Source organism: Pollachius pollachius (assembly GCF_949987615.1).
Source record: "Pollachius pollachius genome assembly, chromosome: 6".
Lineage (NCBI taxonomy): Eukaryota > Metazoa > Chordata > Actinopteri > Gadiformes > Gadidae > Pollachius > Pollachius pollachius.
This window is the reverse complement of record NC_136939.1, coordinates 22624288-22649187: the sequence shown is the minus strand read 5'-3', so window position 1 is coordinate 22649187 and position 24900 is coordinate 22624288. Positions and strand designations below refer to the sequence as shown.

Genomic DNA, 24900 nt, shown 5'->3' with positions numbered 1-24900 from the left:
CGCTTAGAGCAAGCAAAGGTCGATCAGCGAAGTCACAACTTTTCTCTGTTTTGGGACCTCAGTGGTGGAACGAGCTCCCTACCGATGTCAGGATCGCAGAGTCGCTCACAAGCTTCTGCAAAAGACTCAAAACTCACCTGTTCAGAGTTCACCTCGATTCTGCATAGAAACCAATGCACAGCCACCATTAAATGTTGTACGTCCTGGCACTTGTACATTGCACTTATTCAAGGTACTTAATTGTGTACCATCTACAGTAGCTGCTATCATTGCTTTACACGGGGAATGGGTTAGCCTAGCGATTGTAATACTTGCACTTGGTTCTATGAACATCTTTACTGTACCGACAGCGATATATTGTTTCACTTCTTATGACAAATGTACTTATTGTAACAAATGCACTTATTGTAAGTCGCTTTGGATAAAAGCGTCTGCTAAATGCCCTAAATGTAAATGTAAATGTAAACGGAGGGGCTTCTACAAACCACGAAAAGTGCATTACTGCGAGAGTGGCAGGAGTCCCCCGGGTTGTGGATATGATCAACTGTTTCCCCACATTCATCATGTAAGCCATCAATGTCACCCTACCAACAACAATGTGGACTACACTCCTGTACACCAAAAACATGTGCCAACCTCAGTTTCCTCCTTCCTGCAACAACCCATCTTCTGCTTCCACAGAAGCTGGATACCGTTTTCTTCCTGCATAATGATACAGGTGTTAAAGGAATGCTATATTGTGGGATATATACACTTGCCCGTATACTCCCTGTGTTGGGGTCCACTCTGTGTAGATCAGCATCACATGCATCCTGTTTTTCTCATATGTGTTTCTCAGGAGTGTCCCATTTATGTCCGATTGTTACAAATATCTGACTCTCTACATGTGGTGGAATGGACTCATTTACAGTTTATGCTACCAACTGTAGAACGACAGTTCACCCCATGTCCCCAAGCATTTATTTAGTTATGTTGCAGTTTTAATACTGATAAGTTACCTCTATGTCTAGGCCTATATAGTGTTTTTGTAATACTGAACATCTTTGTATTAGTATGTGTACATGAAAGTGCCTTGACGACTGTATCCGTCCATGGTGCCAGCCAATAAGAAGCTAAAGGGTCAAAAAAGGCCAACAACAAATTAACCACTTGGGGCATCAATGACCTCGCCTCCAACACTCTGCTGTGAACGAAGAAGACACACGTGGAGGAAGTGACGCACAAGGTAAATACGGAAGTGTAATCAGAAAGACCGATAGAAAAGATGATGTCCTCAACAGAGGCCGATGATAATGTCAGCAAATGTGGCTGTAAAGGCATCCGAAGTTGTCTGTTATGTGAGCGACTGAAGGAGGAATATATATTAAACGGGAACGAAGCGGAGGTATATGTTTATATAAAATAAAGCTTAACTTTAGACGGAGGGAGTTATCTAAAACGCTGGCAATAAACATTCCTTCTGACATTCAGCAGTTCATAAGCCTCCATGTGATTATCTCTATGCTATGTGCACCTTGTTCCCGGCCTACATCACTCTTGACACTTTATGTTTTATCCATCATTTTTTGGTGCACACTTATTTTGTGTTTGTGCCTTTAACTGTGAACAACAGGGAGATCGCAGTTGTTTTAACATTAATTGATTTGTATAGCCCCTAACCACACTGTCAGTCTCAAGTGAAACAAAACAAAGCCTTTATTTAATGTGACATTTAAGTAATATCACACGAGCACCGGTTTTTCCATCTGTGTCACCTAAACGTGTGTTGCCCTTTCCAGGTTAAACTGCAATTCTGGTACGATCCCTTGCTAAAATCAGCGGTACGTAAGGATGGAAAACCTCCATCCTTCCCCTTTCCAGGTGTCCTCCTCTGGGAAGACTTCCTGTCCAAACAGGAGGAGGAAGAGCTTGTACACGAGATGGACAAAAACATCTGGAGCCCGTCCCAGTCGGGACGCAAAAAACAGGTTGTGTTTTACAATCAATCTACATTTATGCACCACTCTGTATCCCTTTTCATCACATTTTGGCGTGCATCATTCTTTGAACCATGTGTTCGTCTATATCACCAATATATACTGATATAATAATCTATACCAATAAATATATTAATAATATATATTCCAAGAAAACAAACTAACCTAAACTGCATTTACTGTTATCAGGACTTTGGGCCCAAGGTCAACTTCAAGAAGCGGAAGGTGCGTCTGGGCAGCTTCCAGGGCCTGCCAGCCATCAGCCGGCCCCTGGTGGAGAGGATGGCTCAGCAGCCCATCCTGGAGGGCTTTCAGCCTGTGGAGCAATGCAACCTAGACTACCACCCCGGGCGAGGCTCCTCCATCGACCCGCACCTGGACGACTCCTGGCTGTGGGGCGAGCGCCTGGTGACCGTCAACATGCTCTCGGACAGCGTGCTCACCATGTCCCTCCCAGCGGCGCAGGCACTGGAACTCAGACTAGGGGGCGAGGACACAAACCACGCTGGGGACGACCAGGAGGTACGGGTGGCCGTCCGTCTCCCCCGCAGGTCGCTGCTGGTGCTGTACGGCGAGGCACGCCACAAATGGAAGCACGCCATTCACAGGAGGGACGTCCCGGCGCGCCGGCTGTGCAGCACGTACCGAGAGCTGTCGACGGAGTTCCTGCCCGGGGGGCCCCAGGCAGAGGTGGGGCTGCGGCTTCTCGATGTGGCCCTGAGCTTCAGCCACACCGCCAGCTGAAGGGATGCAGGCGCGGGTTGATACATGCTAAACGTGGCCCTGAGCTTCAGCCACACCGCCAGCTGAAGGGATGCAGGCGCGGGTTGATACATGCTAAACGTGGCCCTGAGCTTCAGCCACACCGCCAGCTGAAGGGATGCAGGCGGGGGTTGATACATGCTAAAAATGTTAACATTTAAGGACTAGCTACTATTTTTAACTTTTGAACTGCCACTCGAGCACTAGTTTTTTTTTTGCGAGTTACATGTACACAGGCCGTCGTGGATTCAACACTGAAGAATAAGACTGGTTTCTTAAAGATTACATTAATCACAACAGTAATAATGGGACCTAATCATTTAATCTTGACTCACTTCATCTAACTAATGGAAAATAAATATTCAGTACAAATTACTGCAATAGCATTACAAAAAAATGTACAATAAACAATAACAAAAATGTGTTGTTCCCAATGTCTGTTTGACCTTTTAAGACATCAAAGGTTGACGTGAGATACTGATACATGTTATTTGTACTGGTTTAACTTCATAAACGTTATCAACAAACGTGAATGTGCAAGCAAGGCATAATTGCAGCAGTTGGAGCCATAATAAAAACAAACTACGAATATTTGTAGAATCTTAAACAAGCTCATCAGTCCAGTCCAGAAATAACCATATTATTATTGTATGAGAGATTTATGAATCGGAATATCGATATGTATAATAGTTCATATAGGCTGTGTTATTGTGAAAATGACCGAGCTGTTTCTTTGGTTTGAAACTGCTGCTATGGTCTTCACGTCAATCATTATCAAAGCACTTAATGGACTAATCTATGAACTGGCGATATTTATGTCAGCAGGACTATGGATTTGTTTGTGCTAGTCTTACCGGCAGTAATGCCCTAGATATATAGTTAATATCAACTGACAGAACTTTTTTTACAGTTTAGTAGCAATTGCTAAAGTTGTATAATTATGTTTGCTAAATGTTTTTTTTGTGTGTGTGTTTTTTCCCTATTAAGGAAAGGCATTCATTGATTTGATTGTTTTAATGTTGGATATAAAACCAGCAGAAGACCTTTACGTGTAAAGGTCTTGAACCTTTACGTAATAAATGTGCACGATAGCTATAATGTTAACAATTGTATTAAATTGTATTGAGATTGTTTAAGATGTTTTTTTGTTTAGTGATATATAATGTTCTATACTGAGACTGCATTATTTAGTTTCACTGCCTTCCGTTTTTCTTTTCGTGGCAAACTGACATTAAATTAGTAAATATGAATATGACAAGACAGTCGCTTGCTTCTGGTGTTGTTAAGACTTTAAAAGATAATTATTATTCTTTTTTAAAGATAGAACGTTTGTCAGAGCGAGGAGGCACGAGCCTCCTCGCCCTGACCTGACGTAGCACGCATACGACACAATGTAGAAGCTCAGTGTACAGTGTTGCCAGTTTGGGAAGGAAATTGGACCCAATCTGGCAACACTGGCTGGTGCGCGCTGCAGCCAGTGTTGCCAGATTGGGCCCAATTTCTCGCCCAATCTGGCAACACTTAGTGGATGACAAGTCCAGATATCCACCGGAGAAGACCGGAGAAACGGCACGGCGATAGACTCGCCCTTGTTATCAAGGCTTCCATCTCTTCCGTGTTGGCAGTCATTGTAACACACCGGCCGTCATTCATGCGCTTATGGAACCGAAAATAAACTGCTTCAAAAAGGGGTGGTCCTCCGTGGTGTAGAGGAGTCGAGAGAGCCTTTTAAAGGTTAGCTCGTTAGCCTAGCATCCATCGCATCCAGCTGAACCGATCCCTTCGTCGGCGAGCAGCTCGGTCGTCAGAGGACCTACAGGGTATGGTCGGTCACAATACACTGCTGAGTATGTGCAGCAGAGTCCACCACTGCTCGGAGTGAAATACGTGTCCAGAATTAACATTCGCTGACGAACCAGAAGCCCCGGGGCTGACCCCCGGTAGGCGACCGAAGCATGGCCGGGAACCCTAGGAGGGGCGCGGGGCTGATCGGGCTGATGAAGGACGCCTTCCAGCCCCACCAGCAGCCGCTGCAGCCCCACCAGCCGCCCGTGGTCGACAAGAAAATGGTCGAGAAATGCTGGAAACTAATGGACAAGGTAAAGCGATGTCCATGACTTCATGATAAACATAGACACATCAACACTGTATTGATGGTGTAAACAATGGGGCATTGTTTTACCCCTCAATACGCTCTGTCCATTGGAAGGAACCTTTAGCATTCGAAAGGGATGATTGGCATTAATGTGGGCAATTTGTTCAAGTCACTTTGTTTGATTGCTTAGATTGTTTGCATGAAGGCCACGTTTGCACCATTTAAGACTGGCGTTTGTCATGTTTCCTTATGCGGCTTTTGCATTTTCCAATTCAATACACGAGTAGGGTTTAGGATTGAGAATTGTGTTCGTCAGCAGTGCAACTGTTGACATCAGATATGATGAGTGCATGGACTCAGGAATTCTTATTAGCGACACTTCATACCAATTGGCTATTTTTATATTTTTTGGATTTTTACATATATTATTAAGAGATATGTCGTTGGATAGAGTCATGCAACATATAACCATATACATTGGTAGACATTACCGATGTGGGAACCAAAGCGTTTATTATAAACAAACATTAACATGGTTTTTGTGTCAATGCGTGCATTAGTCACTTACACGGTGGAGTAAAGCAATGGATGGTTGCAGCTGTAATCGGCTTCATTCTCACCTTTTCATCACTTCACTAATCATATCAGTGCCTAAACCAGTGGTTCCCAACCTTTTTTTTTACCAGAGATTCAAGGCACACCGACTTAAAGTTGTTGGGCAGGATTATTAAAACTGTCCCACAAATTGTTAGGTTATTATACTGATATAAAAACTAGGATATTTGCGATTGGCAATATACATCAGACCGTCTATCACGTGGATACATGCAGGTAAATTTTTTTCGGGCATTTCAATTATTTGTCAAATTTATATTGATGCCGAGCAAAAACTTGCGTAACATTGTACAATTAAACATGAATTAAGCAAATCATAAATAGTACCTATTTTATTAGTAACCTAGACCTATTTAAGAGTTATGTATTAAATTGAACAATATTTTGTCTTGCACTGGCAAGATGGTATATTAGTTCCTTCTTAATAAATGGACTTCACTCATGATAACAACATTACTGTGTCCAGTGTCCCAGAGGGATTCTAGCACCATGAACGCGTACTCCTGGATCCTTGAAGGCCAAGGCCATCTTAGTTGTTTAATATGCTTGAACTTCATGTTAACGTCTATTCAATTCCACTGAAATCTAAAGGAACATTTCCATAATTTGATTCCTATAAAGTCTGTCTCTCTCTCATTTTTTGTTGTTGAGGAAAACCAATCCAAAATGTAGGCGGAAATCTCTGCTTCGCCAAAAAAGTGAAGTGATAACCAAAAAGTCAACGTTTACTCTCCATGCTGTCAGTGTGCAATGGACACTTTGGTTGTTCTGACTTCTGTAGCCTACTAACCAAACACCAGTTGGCACCAGGATAGCTTTTGTTACCACCATGCTTAATAATCACTGGACCTATTGATCAATTAAAGAAAGATGATTATGTATGTCGTATTATTTAATTTTTTTTGCTAACCTTAAAAGAGGTTGAAAATTATGGTAGCATGACTTTTTATGGGGAATTGGAAAAGTGCCCTTTTCTTTTCACCAACCACTACCAGCACCACAGTGGTTGTATTATTGAGAGTGGGTGTAAGAAGAGCACAATAAGTATTCATTAGTGGCCAATCCCCGCATCGTTCCTTTATGGTTGTAGAGGTTAGACTAGAATGTAGGAACAGTTAGATGTTGAGAGAATATAGTAGTTTACAGATAACTGTTCACCCCCATGAAACATCTATTGTAAGAGTTTACATTAGTCCTTTGGCTGTATTCTAGAGGAGGCAATATATCATCCAATTATTGGTTTCAAAAGCAAGGAGCTCCGAAGTAGGGGGATTACTTTCATTCAGTGCCATTGATTTGTGGCAATGATTCAACAGAAATGTGTAATAATATTCGGAAAAGAATATTAGTAGTGAGACAGCACACTATTTTCTATATGTCCCTGCTCGACATTTCAATTGCTTTTTTGTTTACAGCTCTTCAAATTGTAAGACTAGTAGACAGAAACTCTTAGCCTAACCCTAACCCAGACCACAAGTTTAGTCGAATTTCATTCTTTAATTGAAACATAAACAAGATATGTCTTTGCGTGATCTTTACCCTTTATCCTCTGGTTAGAAAATACTGGCTATTTGTGAGAAAAAGAAAGGTGTTTTGGTATCAAACGCAGTCATTCCACAGCATCACGTCCAGATTGCAAAGGCCTCCTTGAATTGGGGTAATTAGCGTGTGAATTAAACGCTTTTCCAATTCCCCCAACAGGTGGTCCGCCTGTGCCAGAACCCCAAGGTTGCGTTGAAGAACAGCCCGCCGTACATATTGGACCTGCTGCCTGACACCTACCAGCACCTGCGCACCATACTGTCGCGCTACGAGGGCAAGATGGAGGTCCTCGGGGAGAACGAGTACTTCCGCGTGGTGATTGAGAACCTGACCAACAAGATCAAGCAGACCATCAGCCTGTTCAAGGAAGCCAAGGAGAGGATGTACGAGGAGAACTCTCAGCCAAGGTAGGTCAGCCTCCTCTCCTCAGGGCTGGTCAACACACACCATTGAGTCATTGAGCAGAGGTTCTTATCGTACACTTGTGTTTTTTTGTTTGTTAAGGGGCATGTGATAAGTGAGTGAATGAGCAGGTAGGGATCAATGGTGCACGTTCGTTCAACCCCAGGGCCTTTCGGCTGTGAGTCCAGCAGCCTAACCCCCGCGGCTATCCTTCACTACTGCACCACCTCTTAAATGATGTATCATGCTTATATGCTTAATATTGTAATTGCTTGCATCAGATTCAAGATGATGGTACTGGCATACAAGGCAGTTGATGGAACTGCCCCTGCCTACCTCCAAGCATTAGTAAAGCCACACACCCCAGCTCAATCCCTCCGCTCAACTTCCTCAGCTGGACGTCTGGTACCGCCATCGCTAAGAGCAAGCAAAGGCCGATCAGCAAAGTCACAACTTTTCTCTGTTTTGGGACCTTAGTGGTGGAACGAGCTCCCTACCGATGTCAGGACCGCAGAGTCGCTCACCAGCTTCCGCAAAAGACTCAAAACTCACCTGTTCAGAGTTCATCTCGACTCTGCATAGAAACCAATGCACAGCCACCATTGAATGTTGTACGTCCTGGCACTTGTACATTGCACTTATTCAAGGTACTTAATTGTGTAGCATCTACAGTAGCTGCTATCGCTGCTTTACACAGGGAATGGGTTAGCCTAGCGATTGTAATACTTGCACTTGGTTGTATGAACGTCTTTACTGTACCGACAGCGATATATTGTTTCACTTCTTATGGCAAATGTACTTATTGTAACAAATGCACTTATTGTAAGTCGCTTTGGATAAATGCCCTAAATCTAAATCTAAATATTCCACAGCCTATACTTTAAAGGGGAACTTATAAGACTGAGTACTGCTTCGTGTACCTGTTATTGAAGAAGAACGTTGTCTGCATCATCAATTCCATCTCTGCAAACTTTGCCTCAAAGTTGGACCGTTAGCGTAAATGTTCATAATCAGACCAATGCATAACTTGTATCCCTGACATATGATGTCAACGGTCACATTTTCAGATTTGTGTGGCTGAAAATGTTTTTGTTTTTCTATGTTTTTTCCACATCGTATATACTGTATATGAAGCAGTACTTTGTGTTAGAAAATAGCAACTGGATGGTTCCTCTTGAACTGTTTCAGAGGCTGGTTGTATACATTCAACTATATTGAATATGAAATAACATAAACATTGCCTAATGGCCAGGGTGGAACATTTTCTGTGCAACTGTGCTAAAGGTTTTGTATCGTCTGGAAACAACGGTATCATTTAATTTGGCCTGGGTTTGGGTTTGGATATTAAGGTTGTTGGATATTAAGGTTGGATATCTTAATGGACATGGATATTAAGGTTGTTTTATTTTATGTTTGCCACAAGACTGACTCAAAATGAGTCGTAGTCCTGGTATCGTCTATTCCTTACTGTATTGAAGAATATATAGGATCATCTTACAAAAAGGGGACATGGACTTTGGCTTGTGTCTGCAATGATTTGGAGCCTGATCAATCAAATCAGTCCATGTTTCTTGAGGTCTGTTTCTCATGTTATATTTTCAGAGAAAATGTCTGAGTTCAGGATCATTGTTTCCGTTCTGTTTTTTTCTTTTTTGCATACTTGTGACTGGCAGATGTGACAGACTTCACTTCCCCTATTCGCAGAAACCGTGAGCAGAACAGAAATCTCTTTCCTTATCGCTCCCTTTACCCTCTGATAGGCATCACTGCTATTGTGGCGTATTCATTGTCGGAACACGTTTATTGGTTCTGCCACTTGTAGGACTAGTGGGCATTTGTGTCTCCTGCACATTCAGTTGTGTATGTATCATGATCATTAGTGAAGATGAATGACAATTTAAAAAAAAACACAGTCCCCCTGTGAGACCGGGCGATATGATTCCTTCCTTCTGAAGTCATAAACATTTGTAAATGTGTTGGTTGGGTTCATTTCTGTATGTTATATGAAGTCAAGAAAACAAGGAAATGATCATATGTAGTGACAATTGTTTGAATTCAGCATGTAGAGGATTCTTTTTAGTTAATTTTTCTGTTCCGAATAGAAACTGTCATGGAGGCTATCGTGGTAGCCAACGCCTTTGTTGTATATGTCTAGCCTCGTTAGGCAGTGTTGTAAAGGAAGACGACAAGAAAAGTAGACTTCCTGAATACAGAGAAGGAGATTTTCTGTGCTTTCACTATTTCGCAATTGTACTTGTATTAACGGGGAACTTCATAACACTTCTCGGTTCATCACCCAGCTGGGCTTAGGTTTTTGCAACCCTGACTGTTTAGGTTGCATGTTTTAATATTTTGGTACGTTTTACCCATGCAAATAAGCAAGCTCTTCTGGTGTATTGAGACGACAGACGTTTTTGGTTCCTGTAGCTACTAATAATGCAACACTATTTCTATGACCAACCTAATGTTATTTTCTGGAGGTACTTTGCGCAATGATACGCATCCTAAAGTTTCGACATTCAACTGCCCAGGGCTATTTGCTGTATTTGTTAAGGAAAGCAACAAAATAACTTCTAATAAGAACATAATGAAACGACTAATGGCAGAATGAAGAGTGGACATGGATGTGTAAAGCGTGGAAGATATGCCCAATTATGCATTTATATTTTGTTAATGAATTAAACATTTTAGACTACTATTTTAGATTTTGCCCTTTAGTTTCATCCTATCGTCACAGCTCATTGGACCCCAAATAACCATTTGCTGCACCATCCACTGGCGATGGAAACACAGAATCAATGAAATGAAGACACAAAATCACAAATTTATCCAAAATATTATTTTGTCAATATATGTGAACTTGTGGTGAACCCTGAGGTTATTTGGCAAAATACAAATTTTGTTCAATCTATAAATCTGAATGTGGTAAATTACTAACCTAAAAAAGTTTTGGGAAAGATTCTGTTATGGGTGAAAGGATGAATTCAGGGTGCTTCATTTTCTTTCATTCTATATCTTTTTCCAAGCTAGTTTTAGCTAAGGCATGCTCCAAAGTCCAAATGCTTGTTTTAGGGTGTGGAGCATAGTAACGGGTCTCTGAGCCTTGTTCCCTCCAAAGCTACCATGCTAACCTGATGCTCCTCTCCCTCTGGTTTCTCAGACGCAACCTGACCAGCTGTCTATGAGCCTGGTTCCCGCCACAGCTCCCGTACTGAAATCATGTTCCTCTCTCTCTTCTCAGACGCAACCTGACCAAGCTGTCTCTGATCTTCAGTCACATGCTGGCCGAGCTGAAGGCCATCTTCCCCAACGGCCTCTTCCAGGGCGACAACTTCCGCATCACCAAAGCAGACGCTGCAGACTTCTGGAGACGCTCCTTTGGGGACAAGTGAGTGTTTCTTCAACCCAGGATCATCGACAACCTTCACAACAATGACAACCACTCCTTGTTGCTGTCCAAGCTCATACGACTGGGCCCTATTTCCAGAAGCTGGATTTCCAGGTTAACCGGATATGTAAAGTCAGAATTCAGGGGAATACCATGCCTTGACTAATCTGATATCAGTTACCATGGTGAGCCATGCTGTGGGCCTCACCTTAAGCCGACCTGGTACACAGCAGGTTTGGGCCTTGATGACTTCCCAACAGTTGTAACATCTACTTCTCTGATGATGGCAACAGACAAGTTCATATAGGAGCGCTACCGTAGCCTAGCCATGAGGTCTAGAGGTACAGTAACTAAACCACGGGGTCTAGCGGTACCGTAGCCTAGCCATGAGGTCTAGCGGTACAGTAGCTTTGCCCTGGGGTCTAGCGGTACAGTAGCTAAGCCCTGGGGTCTAGCGGTACCGTAGCCTAGCCATGAGGTCTAGAGGTACCGGAGCTAAGCCCTGGGGTCTAGCGGTACAGTAGCTAAGCCCTGGGGTCTAGCGGTACCGTAGCCTAGCCATGAGGTCTAGAGGTACCGGAGCTAAGCCCTGGGGTCTAGCGGTACGGCAGTAGTGAGCGCTTATTTGGTTTTTGGCGTGGGGTCTATATTTGACGCTCCCTGCAGTGGCTGGCAGCAGAAAAACACCCCAAAAAGATGAATAAACTTAGTTAACATTATTTTGTAATGCAAATTGATGCATGTTCAAAGTATCTACACTACACTACTGTATAATAAACTAGAGCTTCACCTTTTTTTCAGATGTAGATTCATATATTAAACATAGATAGATATTTTTAATCACAGATCTATTACTGTTTGTTGAATGCTAGATGTATTCAACTAGTTTTATAGAGCCTGCCTTTTCATCCGGAAGTAGTAAAGTAATGAACAAACTCGGCTTTAAAAAGGTATGAAATGTTAATGACTGCTGTGGAATTCCCTGATTTATCAAATATTTAGGGTCCGCTATAATATGGTGTTTGAAGCCTTTCATGAAGGCGCATTTCAAGGTCAACCAATTTGAGAGTGAGTGAATTTTTCCTATGAGATTGAAATCAGCTGTTAGGGATACCGAACATCCCACCAGCCCAGGGTTTCGCTCGGTTGAGACCGAGTTCTGGTTTAAGCTTAACCATACCTTAACCCTGGCAGACCTTAGTAACATAATACCATCAGAATATTGTTATGCCGGTTGTCTAAGTTTGTCAGTAATAATAATAAACAAACAAACCAAAAGCAATGTCAGCGACATGATTTCCTTGTACATGTCTTGATGTGTACGACCTCAGACTAGCGGTCCTAGTCTACACTGTAATGTGGTGACTGGGAACAGTGGTAACTTGTTTAGCGCTAACTTGTTCAGTGGTAACTGACATCCTTCCTGTCCTGGCAGGACCATCGTGCCCTGGAGGACCTTCAGACAGGCCCTGCATGAGTTCCATCCCATCAGCTCCGGGCTGGAAGCCATGGCCCTCAAGTCCACCATCGACCTCACCTTCAACGACTACATCTCTGTGTTCGAGTTTGACATCTTCACTAGGCTGTTCCAGGTAGGCTCGCTGCTCTGGCCAACAACCGTTTGCTCTCTCCCTCTCTCTTGGTCCCCGTCTCTCTGTCTCTTTGTCTCTTTTTTTCCCTCTCTGTATCTCTCTGTCTCTCTCTGCCTCTAACCCTCCCTCTTCTCGGTCTCGATCTGTATTTCTGCAACCTATAGTGTTTTCTCTGACCGTTTAGTCCACATTTGCGTGGGCAGTTAATTTCAGCCCCATGGTTACCCTTCCTGCTAAATGAGAGGCACAAGGGCATGTGGTAGTGGAAGTTGGGCATGCGGGAGGGTCGGTTTTTGGAACCGGTGTTCGGCGGTGAAAACGCCAAGCGGCAGGCCTCCAAGTCTGAGAAGTTAGGTGGCCACAAAGAAACGCAGGGGTACAGGAAGTCGCACGTTGGTGTTCATGAATAGGGAGTTTCTTTAACCTGCAACAACCACTTCATTAGGCTAAATGCAGTTAAACAGCTCAAACCCTCACATGATGCTCACAGAGGAAGTGGCCTACGAGTACAAACCGAAGCACAAATTAAGTATTTATCAGAGGACTTTATCTTACGCTCACTGAGCTCCATTTATCCGTCTCAACAAACCACTTAAAGAGGCTTAATAGTCAGCGTCAGTTGTTGCATTTCTCTTTTAATCATTTTCTTGCCCTTTGCACATTGTTGGTACTCATAGTCAACTTCCTCTGTGCAGATGTTCAACTGTTTGATTAAGGTGCAGTAAGCCTGTTTTATTGTGTTTTTTGTTACGCCTTTTGGAAGCTCCCCATGAAGGTATTGGTGTTTGCTTATCACTGAAATGTCCCATCCCTCGATCCCAAAATATGTTAACAAATTACCCATATATTTTTACTTAAACTCACTTCCCTCACATTTGTACAGCTCTGCTTTGAACTTGTTGATCCTACTTATTTATGCATTTTAAGTAGTAGAAACATTTTAACTTTGATCAAACTGACATCTAAAGGTGAAAATCAACCATGATGTGGTCATCTTTTTCATGTCCTCTCTCCCATACATTACTTTCTAACTCACTGTATCTTTATGAATAAAAAAGCAACAAATACATCTTTAAGAAAATGTTTCAATCAAAGATTTAAGTTGTCTTGTTTGAATCTGTTTTACAGAAGGCAATGTAAAATGCTGGGAGCCCCTGTATCGGCCATACATGATCATGATCTTTCAACCACAGTATTTTTCATTTCATCTTTTAGACATCCAAACCTTCAAATGTAACTTAGCATAAACCCTGTCTGTTCGAGCTTCCCCGTACTTGGCGTTGTGCAACATAGAAGCCCATGTGTTTTGCTTATGTAAATGTGTATGTATGTCTGTTTGTCACAGCCATGGGCATCTCTATTAAGGAACTGGAACAGTCTAGCTGTTACTCACTCCGGCTACATGGCCTTCCTTACCTACGATGAAGTCAAGGCCAGACTGCATCGCTTCATCCACAAACCGGGCAGGTAGGAACCCCCCCCCCCCCCCCCTTCCCGGGGCATTAAGCCTGCATTACACTTGCATGCAAAGAGCCGCAAAGATTTTCTCCAGAGATTGCAGACAAAACACTATGCCCGAGTGTTTTGTCTTGTTTTCCACAGCCAGACGCAAGAATAAAATGAAAGCAACCGGGGAAATACAGACCCTGTGTTTTCATTTGGTTGTGGTACACTTTCCTCTTCTCAGCATTTCATTAGAAGGATTTTACATATTTTTCACTAGAATGAATAGCGTTTTCAAGTAATTTTCGTTGGTTACGTACATTTAGGTTTGGTGAAACTAAACCAGCCCTTTTGTACATGTTGACGTGTTTTGGAAGAATTGATGCAAGCAGCTTAGCCAGGATTAAAGTCAGGTTGTCAAGTTGCAACAGGGATCTTTGCAGACCTGCTGTACGTAGACGTGTGATCACCGCTGAGTTGTTTAGTCTCCAACTCATCGTGTGTTTATTTTGGTATGGCACCAAAAACAAGTAATTATAGAAACGGAGGCAGGAGCCGGGATTAACACCAAACACCGGCTTCGGCTTTCTTTAAATCTGTGGTTGAAAGCCGTGCAGATTGTGGTTTTCACCTGACTGATGACACAACGCTGCACTCTGTGCCTTTCAGCTACATCTTCAGGCTGAGCTGTACCCGTCTGGGCCAGTGGGCCATCGGCTACGTGACGGCCGATGGGAACATCCTGCAGACCATCCCCCACAACAAACCCCTCTTCCAGGCCCTCATCGACGGCTACAGGGAGGGCTTGTGAGTGAACACCCCAGAGCCCACCTCTAGTTCTGTATTTTGAGATGTTTGTAAATGAGTTTATAAATGGATGTGATAGTTGAAGCTGATCTTAAAATCATGGCTGTTTGTGGCTCAACTTTTTAGTTCTGCTTGTACTTCACGCATATGATCAGGGCCTCTATTGTTTTACTCGAGGCAGTGTATTTTGAAATGAAGTGTGTATGTCTGTCCCTTCCAGCTACTTGTTCCCAGATGGCCGAGCCCAGAACCCAGACCTCACTGGACTGTGCGAGCCCTCCCCACAGGACCACATCAAAGTCACCCAGGTCAGTCACACAGACACACACTCACACACATTCCACATTTTTTTGTTTTTTGTTTTACTTTAACTTGGAGAGAAGCTTTTGCCAGGCTAGGTCCAGAGCAACCGAAGCCCTACTCACTCTACACAGGGACCACTTATCCAGCCTTCAATAGGTTGTTTTGGGCCAAACTATCCTGTGTTATCATACTAAAATACTATGAATTAATTTTTCCACTGTACATTTTTCTTCGTTGAACGCTTTAGTAATTCTATGCAGGTATTGATAGGGTAAAGATATTGGCCAATTTCGATCCAAGAAAGATCTACATTGGATATGCCAGACCTCCTTATGTTTTCTTTCTCCCTCGTCTCCCGTTTGTGTTTTACAGGAGCAGTACGAGCTCTACTGCGAGATGGGCTCCACCTTCCAGCTGTGCAAGATCTGCGCAGAGAACGACAAAGACGTGAAGATTGAGCCATGCAGCCACCTCATGTGCACCTCCTGCCTCACCGCCTGGCAGGTCAGACACACGTTAACCTGTAAACCGTCCTACCACCTAATGCATGCTTTCCTGTTAACGTTCCTACATCCACATGCAGGGTTTCCTGTTAACGTTCCTACATCCACATGCAGGCTTTCTTGTTACCGTTCCTACATCCACATGCAGGCTTTCCTCTTACTGTTCCTACAGCCACATGCATCCTTTCCTATTAACGTTCCTACATCCACATGCAGGCTTTCCTGTAAACGTTCCTACAACCTCATGCAGGCTTTCCTGTAAACGTTCCTACAACCTCATGCAGGCTTTCCTGTAAACGTTCCTACAACCTCAAGCAGGCTTTCCTGTAAACATTCCTACAACCTCATGCAGGCTTTCCTGTAAACGTTCCTACAACCTCATGCAGGCTTTCCTGTAAACGTTCCTACAACCTCATGCAGGCTTTCCTGTAAACGTTCCTACAACCTCATGCAGGCTTACCTGTAACCGTTCCTACAACCTCATGCAGGCTTTCCTGTAAACGTTCCTACTAGGGCTGGGTAAAAAAATCGATTTAAACGATTTTGGATAGATTTCATTTAAATGTTGCAATATCGATTCATAGAGCATGAGATCAATTATTTTTTTTGTTTTGTTCTGTTACCATTATTATTATTATTGCACTTTAATAAACAATGCCTTAATGCAATTTGCAGTGATTGTATGTTGTAGTTCAAGTACACTTTCACTTGCAATTCCTTTCTAATTTCCAAATTGCAGTTGAGACAGTTTTGTTTACAGCTCAAGTTTAAACTGTTGTTTAAAGGCCGTGTTGCAGGGTTTATTTTCCAACGAATTTGTGCAATTTGCTTGTTGATAATAAAGATTTAAACTATTATTTATTGTATTTAATGTTGTTAGGTATCACAAAACGGAATGTAATACGAAAAAGTAGGTACTATTTTAGCGGTTTGCTATTGATTCTCATTTCCCCCAGAATGCATTGCATGACGTCACGTTGGGGAGACACGGACCAAAGCCCCATTGAGACCCTTGAGAGTAGTGACTAGTAAGAGAGTGTTCAGCAGATTATACAGATACATAGATAAATACATAGATATTATCTATAGTTAGTATATGCTACACGTGAACCTCCTAAGATGGCGCAATTTGATTGGTTCGCTATCTCGGGATATTGGGCAATAACCCATGATTGACATCTCAAACTCGATATTGCTTTCATCGCAAAATGTCCGCTAATAACAAATAAACCTTCGGTCTCGGGGGCTAATCCCCACTATTCACTTCGCCTTCGGCGAATAATTGTTGATCAATAGCCTAGATAGATAGATAGCCTAGTCAAGTCTTTATTAATACCAAACTGCACAAATCGTCGGGAATTCATTTTGGTGATTTGGCTCACAGTATAGCCTACAAGACCACACAAAACAAGGGAGACAACAAGTCTGACTGGACATACACAAAATACATCACATTTGCCTTGCGGAGCCAGAAAGACGTAATGTTGAGAAGTCATGCAAGCGAAAGCTCAACCAGACTATATCAATCACATACTTTGGGTCCATTCTAACTTATGGTAAGAGGCTAGTCTTTAAATCTTTGCAGTGACTGAATGTTGATGATAAAACGGATTGTCCTTTCGGTCCTTTCCGGCTTCGGCATACTGCATGGTTATGAAGGCCTTGTGGTTAGTTGTGTTTTTAGTGAAGCAGCCTAGCCTTGGAGTAGGATAAATTGGAGTGATTGTGTACGGGCGTTCGAGAGTGAGAGTACACCCGCAGTGGTGATGTATGGCTTGTTGTGGGCTGTCTGTCAGCATCCCCCGGGTTGGACGATGTGCTTTGTGTATGGGTTCAATGTTCATCTGTCTGGTCGTATTTGCGGTAGATTGATGGTTAAATAATGTCACACCACGATGGGTTATACTTGCAGGCACTCATTTGCAAGTGCACTGATTGCGTGACCTATAGGCCAGTGATTCTTAAACTAGAGGTCGCTACCCCAAATGGGGTCTCCAAAAACTTCTGTGGGGTCGCCAATCATTTTCTGTATTCAGTCAGAAATTATTATTATGCCAGGTGAAACAAAGGAAAATAATATTGGGGGAAAAACTGCCTTTTTCTTATTTACACACAGTTAAGAGAAGAGAGAAAATATGTTTTCGTCTTTCAACGAGATCTGGTTCAGCCTATGGGCTACTCCGCTGATATAAACAATGTAACTATCTGCTCCCACTATATGCAAACTCAACATGTTCCCGCTATTTCAAGTAAAACAAAAAAAAAAGACATAGGTAGCCTAATAGCCAAATTGGAAAGGTGGCTGCTTAAAAAATCGAACAAAAGCTCGGAAGTGCCAGCTACCAGTGCGTCTGCTCCTCCGCGATCCTCAGATGGGACAAGTCTACAGGCCGGTGAGAATAAAAAGGAACAAACGAGGCGTCGGCATTATCAGAAAGAATTTCTGAAATATGGATTCACTTGCCAAGTAAAAGATAACCTCGACCCCCCACAATGTGTGATTTGCGGCGATTTTCAGGCAAATGAGAGCTTAAAACCTGTCAAAATGAAACGACATCTCGAAACCCGCCATCCCGAGGACGCTACGAAACCAGGGACTTTCTTTCTGTGTAACGAAGCTGCCCTGCAAGGGCAGGAGACCGTAGTGCATGGGCAAGCTACCTCGCCCACCAAAGCCTTGGCAGCTTCCTACGAAGTGGCCCACCTTGTGGCAAAAACACCGAAGCCACACACAGTTGCCGAAAGCCTCAGCCTCCCTGCAGCAATTGCGATGACCACCGCAACGCATGGTGAAAAGATTGCAAGTGCGCTCAAGCAAATCCCCCTCTCCAATGATACAGTGTCCAAGCGCATTATCGAGATCGCTAATGACATGAAATGTCAGATAATCGAGAGTAAAAAACTGCAGGTTTTCTTTACAGTTAGATGAGTCTACTGACGTGGCAAGTGTCGCACAATTATTGGTGTTTGTTCGCTACTTTCACAAAAAAGCTGCAGCGTTGGGCAGTCCGTGCGGAGAGTGTTTGATTTTGATTTTGAGATATTTTCGGAGCTGCATGACTTTTTGGAGGATGACGTGAGTCGTGTGTGTGTGTGCTTGTGTGTGTGTGTGTGTGTGTGTGTGTGTGTGTGTGCTTGTGTGTGCGCGCGCGCCACGCACATAGCGTTCTGATCTGATAGCGGCAGCCTACACTTGTTTAATCATGATTGTTTGGTTTTCTCGGTTCTTGTTCATATAGAATAAATTAAACTAATTACTTTGCTTACTATTTTTTGCTTGATTTAGTTAACGTTTGAGGGGGTATTTTGAGTAAGGACTTAGAATGGGTTTGAGGAAAGTGGGGTCGTCAGACCTCGCCATACTTTTTTTGTGGGGTCGCCAGACAAAAAGTTTAAGAACCACTGCTACAGGCTAAGTTAGCCCATAGCTAGCATTATGCCTTCTATTTCTATGTCTTCTGACTAAGTTTATCGGTACTTACGACATAATCGCTGTCACTAGATATAAAGAAAACGTTGACTTTCACTCGGTGCTATTCACTGACAGTTAAAATAAATAAAAGTGTCGTTGTTTGCACTGCTGTTCATTGACTAGATCCAGTGCTCGTTTCTGCATTGCTTAATGATAGCAACTCTCCACTCATTCTCCTCTGACCATGCATTTAATTGCCTTTGACCGCCATCAGTTCTTGGCAATTCCTCATTCGCCCTCTCACGTCTGACAGGTTCGAAATTATACTGTTGTGGGCCATCATACGTGTTATTTGCGGTTCTTGCCACCTCTCAGACGCCAAAGTTTTAGTACTAGGCTGAGGCTACCTTCCACCACGTCTCCCCAACGTGACTTCATCGCCGAATAGCGTTAAGGTACGGCCACACCAATCGCGTTACTCGCGTAGGATAACGCGTGTAACGCGCCTAACCTGCCGCTTGATCATTGTGTGTCTCACAAATGGTTCAACGCGCCTACGCAGCCACCATCGCTGCGCTGTATTTAGGAGTCCGAGGTAGGAAACCCAAACGCCGCCGTGTTTGGGTGCATGATAGAGTTTAGATCGGGTTAGATTAAATAATCTCGGATATAGATAACAATAATCGGGTTACATAACTTCACATGGTGTGTCTCCAGCATTCGTAGTGTTGATCAGCAGAGAAATAGTCCGCCAAAGACGTTGAGGTTGCTTAGCAACCAAAGAAGCTGCCAATGCAAGTGAATGGAGCGTTCCCTCTTCGTCATAACTATCAAACCAAACATCCTTCACATTCACCGAGCGAACATTATGAAAGTAAAATGCACATTCCTGCTAAAAATGTTTACATAAACACTTTTAATGGCGTAACTATGTTACTATTTCCACCCAGAATAAAGAGTAAGATGTCCGCCATGTGCTTCTGTGCAAGCGTCACGCGTTACTCTAACGCGTGTAACGCGTCTACACGCCTAAACCAATGCCATGCAAAAATGCCGATTTTCGACGCCCCTAAAACGCGAGTAACGTGTTTGGTGTGGCCGTACCTGTACGCCAGTGGTCGGCAAATAGGGGCCCACGGGCCAATTTTGGCCTGCCATCTATTCTGTCTGGCCCACGAGATTACGTTAATTTGATGTAAAAAAAAAAAAAAAAAAAAATTAATTAATTTGAAAAAAATTATTTTCAACCCCATATTTAAAAAAAAAAAAAAAAAAGGCATACAGCAATCCCATCAATTTCGAAACATTTATTGAGGTATAGATGATAGTCCTAAAGTGACAAAACAACAGGTGGAACATCTGTGCAGTTATCCATGACGCACAGGTTGGAACGGTATTGGCACGCGAGTGTGCGTAATCTTGTGCAAAAAAACCCCAAAAGTGTCCCGTCTCCCTCCTCCAGTGGGCAAGGTAAAAAATAGTCTACGTTTCGTTAAATTAACAACATAACAAGGTCTGCTCAAATGTGAAATGGCCCAATTAAAATAAAACTTAAAGAAAGTGAAAGATGAATGCACATTGTCCGCGTGGGAGAAGGATCTGCGCTGCTCCTGAATAAAGACAGAAAAAAGGGAATTTACAATTTAAATAAGATCAAACAATATAACTGGGCATTTTTTTTAGGCCTACTATTTAAAAAGGCCAGTAGGCTACTCACTTAATGGGAAAAGTGGCTCCTCCCTTCGGTCACAATTTTGTGGATGTTGGGCGACAGGGATGTCACTTTTATTCTCAAGCAGTTCTCCAAGCTTGCATTGGTCAGACGGTTCCTCTCGTGTGTCTTGATTGCATTCATTGACGAAAAGCTGGACTCACACGTGTAGGTAGATGGAAACATCGTCAGCACATAAAGGGCAAGTTTCTTGATACCCATGTACTCTTCTGAGCATCAGATCCAGAAATCCTCCACGGAATGCGCACTAAACGCATCACGGACGAGGGAGCTTGACTGGAAATCGATGAGCTCCAACTGAAGCGTTGCCTCGTCCAACGAGCTCATGGTTGTTTTGGCCAGTGAGGAGAATTCCTCGCTTCGCGTGGACAATGGGTCGCGGACAAAGCCAACAATTTCCCTTGGGACACAGTAGTCTCGGAACCGCGACTGAAAGTTGTCCCGTAGCTTGTCAAGGAATTCAGTCATAATTCCTGTCACTCGCCCCCCTGCCTGTGATTTTAATGTTGCAAAGTGCAAGAGCCTTCCACTTGCTAGATCAGACTGGAACAACTCCAGCTTCCTTGTAAACGAATCCATCTTCTCGATCAGGTCCACAATGGTTTTCCCTCTCCCTTGTAGTTGCAGGTTCAGCTGGTTAAGATGGCCAAAAATATCAGTTAAAAACGCGATGTTTAAGATGGACATTTCACCTTCTAGAAAGGCCAGGTGATCGTCTGAAGCACGCATCTTGCTCATTCGCAGGAAAGTTTTCACTTGATCTAGTAGCGCACAGAAGCGCTCCAGTGCCTTTCCTTTACTTAACCAGCGCACGTCATTGTGAAGTAGCAGATCTTCGTAGCAGGCCTCTGACTCAGCAACAAGTTGGCGAAAAAGACGGTGCTGTGTGCTTGATGCACCCCGGACAAAATTAATGACTCTCATCACTTTATCCATGACACTCTTCAGCTCGCCACTGAGTCTGGCGCACAGGACACTCTGGTGAATTAGGCAATGTAGTGCGTGCATTTGTGGTGCTATCTCCTTCAATCGGGCCACCAGACCTCTGTGGCAACCAACCATGGCAGGTGCACCGTCTGTCACGATGAGGTTTATTTTCTCAAATGGTAGTGCATGTTGTTTAATCAATTCCTCCACTTTGGCAAACATAACATCCCCAGTGGTGTTCCCTTCTAATGGAATTAGAGCCAACAACTCCTCCCTGAACTCCTTCCCATCAAAATACCGCACGTATATGCACATCTGACTGAAATCAGTGTTGTCTGTACTCTCGTCAATGAGAACGGAAAAGTAGTTGGCCTGACTCAGGCCACTCATAATTGATCCGCGCACATCGTCAGATAGGCTCTCTATGCGTCGGGAAGCTGACCTCGCTGAGAGTGGCATTTGTTTCACTGAGGCAATCACTCCATCCATTGACTTATCTGTAGCCAGCTCCTCCAAAACAGCCACCATCACTTCCTTAAAAACCTCTGCGTCCGTAAATGGTTTGTTGTGACGGGTAAGAACCCATGCTGCTTTAAGGGACGCACTTGTAACCCTCTGCTGCTCGGTGAATGACCTGACAAGTATTTTGTTGCTGTGTGCATATCCAGCCTCCAATGCTTTAATTTTATTCGTTCGCACCTCTGTCCCAGGAGGATATGCGTTTTTGAACTGGCCATGTTTTGTCTCATGGTGTCTTCTGATGTTATATTCGTTGCAAACGGCAACAGCCTCGTTGCAAATGAGACATGTAGGCTTGGCATTAATAAATGCAGGCAGGATAAACGCATACCTCTGCTTCCATTCTTCTTTGTAGGTCCTGCATTCTGAATCAATTTTTCTTTTCAAGGCTTTCAACAACGACATTTTGCATCGATAACTAGCATAGCAATGTTCAGCTAATCATTTTTACACGTCATCTAAAAGAATATTTGTATACGGCAGGTTGCTAGGCAATCGCCTGTTTCATTTATGAAACAGGCGACGACACGAGATGCAGCAGGCGGCATAAAAACAGCGAACATAAGCAAATAAAGTTTTTTAATGGAATTAAATTAAATGCGTTTTAAAAGTTAGATGATGTTTATTTTATTTTAATATAATAAAATAAATATTAATTTAAATAGTAGACCCCCCCCCCCCCCCCCCCCGACCCCTGCTGTACGCGTTACTGCCGAAAACGACAAAACTGGACTTTTAACACTATTTTGAAGACATTTTATAAATGATACACATATTTTGAGTGCTTTATGTACCCATTAATCAAAACTTCCGGTTAACCTGCACGTAGGCCTTTAAGATGAAGAGAAAAAATAAAGTACATTTGTATTTTGTAACACAGTTGAGCCATTTTCATTATTTAAGAGAAGATTGAATCCAATCGAATCGTGATTAATCGATTCAGAACCTTACGAATCGAATCGATTTAGGAAATTGATACCCACCCAACGTCACACCCTTACCCTTTTGATTGTTCTTACAAACTCACAGCCTAACTTTAAACACTCCGTTTCAAGTTAAGGGTTTCTGTTCTGCCTGCGTTTATTAAGTCTGCTGCCAGCTCAACCGTGTTGCTTGCGCTGACATTCCCCCCCTGCTCTCACCAGGAGTCTGAAGGGCAGGGCTGCCCATTCTGCCGCTGTGAGATCAAGGGGACTGAGCCCATCGTTGTGGACCCCTTCCGGCCAAAGCCCAACGGGGCCTCCTTCGCCGGCTTCCAGGGGCCCTGCAGGGCTGAGGGCAATGAAGAGGACGACGACGACCGACTGGAGGACCATCACCTGGTCATGAGCAGGCTGGCGTGCTCCAAGGTACTAGAGCCATGTCCTCTCCCCGCTGTAGTACTAGAGCCATGTCCCCCCCCGCTGTAGTACTAGAGCCATGTCTCCCCCGCTGTAGTACTAGAGCCATGTCCCCCCCCGCTGTAGTACTAGAGCCATGTCCTCCCCCGCTGTAGTACTAGAGCCATGTCCTCCCCCCCCCCCCCCCGCTGTAGTACTAGAGCCATGTCTCCCCCCGCTGTAGTACTAGAGCCATGTCCTCCCCCCCCCCCCCCGCTGTAGTACTAGAGCCATGTCCTCCCCCCCCCCCCCGCTGTAGTACTAGAGCCATGTCTCCCCCCGCTGTAGTACTAGAGCCATGTCCTCCCCCGCTGTAGTACTAGAGCCATGTCTCCCCCCGCTGTAGTACTAGAGCCATGTCTCCCCCCCCTCATCCCCGTTGTAGAACATAAAGTGTGTGAACATAAGTTAAGGTGTGTGTCTGTGTGTGTGCCTGTTCAGGTAGAGCGTCCATCCTCCCCTGTGTCTCCACTCCCCCCTGTGCCCCCCCGACTGGATCTCCTACAGCAGAGGCCCACCACTTCTGTGGGGACGATGGCTCTGGGGGCGACCGCTAAGGCAAGTTACCAGATGGGTCTGGGGGCGACCGCTAAGGCAAGTTACCAGATGAGGCTAACGATAAGGCAAGTTACCTGAACGGGCTACCGCTAAGGCAAGTTACCAGATGGGTCTGGGGGCGACCGCTAAGGCAAGTTACCTGATGAGGCTAACGCTAAGGCAAGTTACCTGAACGGGCTAACGTTAAGGCAAGTTACCTGAACGGGCTACCGCTAAGGCAAGTTACCTGAACGGGCTAACGCTAAGGCAAGTTACCTGATGAGGCTAACGCTAAGGCAAGTTACCTGAACGGGCTAACGCTAAGGCAAGTTACCTGAACGGGCTAACGTTAAGGCAAGTTACCTGAACGGGCTACCGCTAAGGCAAGTTACCTGAACGGGCTAACGCTAAGGCAAGTTACCTGAACGGGCTAACGCTAAGGCAAGTTACCTGAACGGGCTAACGCTAAGGCAAGTTACCTGAACGGGCTAACGCTAAGGCAAGTTACCTGAACGGGCTAACGCTAAGGCAAGTTACCTGAACGGGCTAACGCTAAGGCAAGTTACCTGAACGGGCTAACGCTAAGGCAAGTTACCTGAACGGGCTACCGCTAAGGCAAGTTACCTGAACGGGCTACCGCTAAGGCAAGTTACCTGAACGGGCTACCGCTAAGGCAAGTTACCTGAACGGGCTAACGCTAAGGCAAGTTACCTGATGAGGCTAACGCTAAGGCAAGTTACCTGAACGGGCTAACGCTAAGGCAAGTTACCTGAACGGGCTACCGCTAAGGCAAGTTACCTGAACGGGCTAACGCTAAGGCAAGTTACCTTAACGGGCTAACGCTAAGGCAAGTTACCTGAACGGGCTACCGCTAAGGCAAGTTACCTGAACGGGCTAACGCTAAGGCAAGTTACCTGAACGGGCTACCGCTAAGGCAAGTTACCTGAACGGGCTAACGCTAAGGCA

General features: G+C 44.1%; 2 protein-coding genes across 3 annotated transcripts in view; both read left to right on the top strand.

Moving 5' to 3' along the window:
• Positions 1–1256: 1256 nt before the first annotated feature.
• On the top strand, positions 1257–3152 carry alkbh4 (alkB homolog 4, lysine demthylase; the record flags this gene model as incomplete). Of its 2 annotated transcripts, none has more annotated exons than XM_079738281.1 (3): positions 1257–1384; positions 1779–1967; positions 2166–3152. In XM_079738281.1, the coding sequence occupies 3 exons, from the start codon at positions 1265–1267 to the stop codon at positions 2718–2720; spliced, it is 864 nt and encodes a 287-aa protein (XP_079594407.1). In that variant the 3' UTR covers positions 2721–3152. The 2 variants fall into 2 exon arrangements, with proteins under 2 accessions (XP_079594407.1, XP_079594408.1); XM_079738282.1 differs by having other exon boundaries at positions 1265–1384; positions 1830–1967.
• Positions 3153–4305: 1153 nt separating this feature from the next.
• LOC307077145 (E3 ubiquitin-protein ligase CBL-like) overlaps positions 4306–24900 on the top strand; it is a 30238-nt gene continuing 9643 nt past the window's right edge. Inside the window, exons 1-10 of the mRNA XM_079738450.1 lie at positions 4306–4837; positions 7150–7397; positions 10634–10780; positions 12216–12372; positions 13718–13839; positions 14485–14622; positions 14843–14930; positions 15298–15429; positions 23164–23367; positions 23839–23955. Coding sequence (XP_079594576.1) covers positions 4694–4837; positions 7150–7397; positions 10634–10780; positions 12216–12372; positions 13718–13839; positions 14485–14622; positions 14843–14930; positions 15298–15429; positions 23164–23367; positions 23839–23955 — 1497 coding nt within the window. The 5' untranslated portion in view covers positions 4306–4693. The remainder of the gene's footprint in view (positions 4838–7149; positions 7398–10633; positions 10781–12215; positions 12373–13717; positions 13840–14484; positions 14623–14842; positions 14931–15297; positions 15430–23163; positions 23368–23838; positions 23956–24900) is intronic.